At 40.4% G+C, this 4805-nt stretch overlaps 1 protein-coding gene across 1 annotated transcript in view; it reads right to left on the bottom strand.

The window, feature by feature from the left end:
• Positions 1-267, bottom strand: part of LOC118403261 — a 12831-nt gene extending 12564 nt beyond the window's left edge. The window contains exon 1 of the mRNA XM_035801875.1: positions 157-267. Within this exon, the coding sequence (XP_035657768.1) occupies positions 157-267 (111 nt within the window). The remainder of the gene's footprint in view (positions 1-156) is intronic.
• Between the last annotated feature and the right edge of the window lie 4538 nt (positions 268-4805).

Below are 4805 nucleotides of genomic sequence, written 5' to 3' on the forward strand. Positions count from 1 at the left end.
CAAAAAAAAATGACAAAACAGAAAGCCCGATAAAAACAACTAAAAAAGCGTTAAAAAAACAGCCGGAGCCTAACCTCTGCTTGGAGAGTATAAAATTGGGTTCTAAGTCGACTCAGACTGAAATAGATAGATGGACAATAGGGAGGTCGAGTTCACCACAGGTTGACTAGCCAGGCCAACAACTGCCATTGGTCGCTTCTCACTGGGCACGTATACAAGGTACGTCAGTCGACGAGGACCGCTTTCGTCATCAGTGTTGTCCACCATTCAGCTTGTCGTATGAGTTCGCAGGTGGCAGTATACGAGGTATTACCATTAAATGGCCAGGTTGATTACTGTACTGACGAGTGGACAGATTTGACCCTGCTCGGGTGACAACCTCAATATAAACAGCGACTCTACAGTGTTCATTGATTGTCGACATACAAATGGCGACGTGCCAGAATTATGAATGTTCATAATGTATATTCTAATATCCCCTTTCCAACAGGACGGCGCTCTCGCCGCGCTCTCTCTGCGATCTAAAATTTGACAGATCACTTAACGAATTGTATAGAGAATTTTTACGATTTGTCTGTTTTGCTGTCTTTTTAGTGATTCAGTCACATTTTCACATTTTGTATGATATATATCCCGCATTAATCGAAGGTTATGCTCATCAGTTTTAGGTCGCAGTGAGCGCAGCGTGATTGCCGGCTAGTAGAAAGGGGGCCTAAATGATTCATCGCCTGACGATGTAGATGATACCATCATAAATTTCGTTGTCGTTTCTGTGCAAGGAAAGCAAAAGCGATGAATAATGTGCACGATATTACAGGAACAACATTGCTGCAGTTGTATATGGCATTACTGGAATCACATTGCAAATGCCTTTCTTGCAACATACACCAAATAAAGATTCAAAACTCACTGTTTTGCCATGAAGCGTGCACACTTTGACCCAGTAGGCAAACAGGTATTTTCTTTCTAAAAGTATGTAGTTTATGTACCTTGTTCATTATAGCGTGTCTTTCGCCTGAAAGAAAGAATATCATTGTAACGTTAACACAATAAACTTATTTAAAAGTATCGTTGTCTATCTTAGAAAGTTCACTGTCCATGCATATCTTTAGAAATGAATACGTAGATATTTCCCTTTGGGTCGCCGCATACTTTAGTTGGACAAACACGATTTACTCTAAGGCTTCATTGTACATTGTATATTTTGAGAGGATGTCGAGTTCCGATCCTTTTGTAAACGTTTCTGTTGAGTCATGTACATGTAGTCTAAAAACGTTCTAATACACCCGGATATGCCTGAGTGAGAGAAAATATCATTAAAAGAACGCGCTTCCAAAAACCCACAGTTTTAACAGAACATGTGTGAGTCGTAAGATGATATCACACTGCACTTGGGGCACCAGTGTTGCACTGCGGTGTTCGTTCACTGCGGCACTTTTGTGTTATTTTCACCGATCTTTTATGATTTCCATATTTCGCAATACGTAAAAGTATGATTTAGAAGACAACAAAATACACAAAACGTAAGAATTTGTTCTTTATCTCTGAAATTAGTCGAGTATCGTTTGAACCCCGCAGTACCACACCGGTGCCCCAAGTGCAGTGAGATACCACCTTTAGGATGTCCTTCATCATGTCTCATTCCAGACGACAGTGTTGTCACAGGTGTTTGTGGTCTAACATAAGCAGACAAGATTAAGTTCCTTGCACACAACGCTCTCTTTAACTCTACCTACAATAGCAGAGACATCGTTACATGTAACGGATTGTTCCCCTCGTTGATGCAAGGTTAGATAAGGATAAGTCTCGGACAAAGCCGATGAGCCATAGACTTGATTCGGCATGGTGGAATGTTCCTTTGTGATGTTTACGTATGCACCAACTCAACGGCTGTCCGTGTTATTGTACTTCTGGTCAGCGAGATCACCTCATTATACTTTAGAATGAAAAATATTGGTTGAAACGCAGTTTGTTTGTTTCTCCATCTGTACAAGACTAATGTGAATACACATATTTCTATCTGTATGTTTATTTCTTTATCTAACACGCCCCTTGCCATATGCTGTAAATTATAACAGACATATAATTGCTTCGGTGGTATTTGCCGCGAAGATATTCAGTTAAGTGCGACTGAGTAATTGCATTTTATTTCAGTGTGGTGACATCTAATGTGCATGTATAAATAAAAACACTGTAGACACGCAATGTGGATGGTATTTATATAGTAGGATCTACAGCCAACTCCTCTTAGTGGATGAAAAACTTTTTCCTGGTGCATCTACTAAATGAAAAATGTTGTCAATTTGTAACGTTGTTGCCATTAGGCGGTCTGGTCTCGGTGTCCATGGTAACGCCTCATAACAGTAACTCACTCAAAGCCTTGAGGCAAATATTGATGCATAAAAAATAATCAATTATACATGAAGACGGTACGACAGCTAACGATGGTCTAAATTCCGTTGTTTTTTGGGGGAGGGGATGATTTCAAAAGTTATGAAGAATATCAGACGAGAATTCTCGCCGCGCTCATGGCGCCTCTCAGGTTAGGGTCTAAAGTTGCACGCTGGGATCAGTTGTCAAAGGAATAACGCCCATATGTCTGTTCAGGAGTTACGATGTAATATTTATTACAAGAGATTAAAAAGTACAAAATATGCAACAGGGGTCAAGAAAACCGTCAGTAATGGCACGGGACTTTCATGTATGGATAAGGTACGCTCAAGATGTATGAATACGGCACATGATAAATACTTCATCTCCAAAGATCTGCAAGATGCAGATGATGGTGAAACATTAGATGATTTTTTTTATTACGTCTCCAACGTGCCCCCTCCGAAACTGCATTTTTTTCTACTTGGTTACAAAAACTTCGTAGTGAAATGACAGAACTTGCGAGACAGTCCCTCGAAGGCCACGACATTACACATCAAAGAACATGACGCCATCACAATGCGTGACAATTGTCCCTCCTGTCACAAAGGACCAGACTCACATTTTTGCTCTCACTAAGTCCACGCCACTGTTTGTCATCAAGGGCGTGGGTTCGTGCTCCCCATGCTTTTAACCACTTCGTCACCCACAAAAGGTGGAGAATTCTCATGTGAGCTTTCTACTGATGGACAGTGCACGGAAATTGTTCTTTCAGCTTTAAAAGCGCTGAAAGAAGTTCGGAACTTATTTGGGTGAAGAAGACTGCATTCCTGGTGTGTCTGATCAAGGTAAGATTCTCAACTAGAGCTGCGTTCTTGCATGGATGTGCTGTTCTTCTAGGAATCCACACATTTTCTGTGTGGATTAACTTTTTGGCGGTCATAAACTTCATGAATTTATAATGCTTAAAAGTCAATAACTTCACCGTGTATGCGTCAGGACAATGTTTTATAAAACAATTTTGCCTCGACAGGCTAAAAGCTACACTTTGGCTAATTTTATCTGACTTAACATAAGGTATAGGCAACAAACTAGAACTAGTTTCATGTTTAGTTTCAGAAATAGGGCGAGGAGCTAGTCTTTACACTTTTACAGTTATAGCGACACTATGTTGCTAACTGTAGTTTGGGGCCGACTAACTCCTCTGGTGTGTTATAATTATCTGCCAACATCTACTATTTCCAAAGACATGTGGTGCCTGGTACAGGATAACTAATAACTACATTGAGTGTTAGTGTTGGAAGCGCAACTAGCGCTTGTAAAACAGATGAATACAACTCTTAAAGCTTTATCTTTCAAAAGCCAATGGCGTCGTCTTAGTTGTTTCTCATTTCTACAACAGGTGACAGTGATGGAAGGACATCGTGAGCGCATGCCGTGGCCATGGGTAGTCTTCAGTTACCTGCTACTACAGAGCACAGTGGGGGTTTCCAGTACAGGTAAGTTGGAGTCCACCCTACCTTCCATACAGTCTACATTAGAATTTGTAGGGCCATAAAGGGGGTACGTTGGCAGCGTCGCTGCGGCAAAGCGATTTAACAGGGCGCTGGTGAATTTCATCGATAAAAACCGTCTATTTTGACGCTTGGTGTATTTTGTTGTCTGTTTAGTACGTTTTGCATGATGTTTCCATTCTAAAGTCAAGGGTAACGTGAGATACGGTCAGCGAGATATAAGATAAAGTTTACTCATGTTAACAGTATATTGATAGCTATGACATTATCAGTCAAGCGACATTCAAATGGATTTTCCAAAAAGGAATTCATATACTGTAAATATCAACTTCGTAGGTTATCTGTACTCTCCAAGCAGACCTTCGACTACGGCTGTATTTAGGAATTTTTGTCGGGCTTTCTATTTTGCAATGTTTTCTGAGTCATGACACGTCCACGGGCCATGAAAAAAACGGTACAAAATAAAAAGCCCGACAAAAACGTCTAATCATACCAAGGGGCTTTTATAAAAGCTCCTTTATTATACACAACCACTCAACTCGGGAGCTTAATTGATATCAACAAAGACTTTATCAAAAAGACCTTTATAATAATGTCCGTGAAAGTCCGTGATATCAACCAATTACTCTCTCGTAGTAATGATGTGCTATAAGCTTCACCACGAGATGATGATGCCAATCAGTTTACCAAAAGCCCGTACTAAGAGACTCAGCAAGTCTTTCCTCCATAGCGCCATCCGTCTATACAACAAGAAGGTTACACAGTAGTGCCATCAACACTTGTGTTAGCCATTACCTGTACTGCTAGTAACTCGGTACCGTTTTCCAATAAGGTGATTTTAATCTATTATGTATGTTATGCACATGTCAACTGGAATCTACAAGTCGTTGTCCGTATGCAGCAATTGTTATTATGTGTTTT

The sequence above is a fragment of the Branchiostoma floridae genome, chromosome 2 (assembly GCF_000003815.2).
Source record: "Branchiostoma floridae strain S238N-H82 chromosome 2, Bfl_VNyyK, whole genome shotgun sequence".
In the NCBI taxonomy this organism is placed as follows: domain Eukaryota; kingdom Metazoa; phylum Chordata; class Leptocardii; order Amphioxiformes; family Branchiostomatidae; genus Branchiostoma; species Branchiostoma floridae.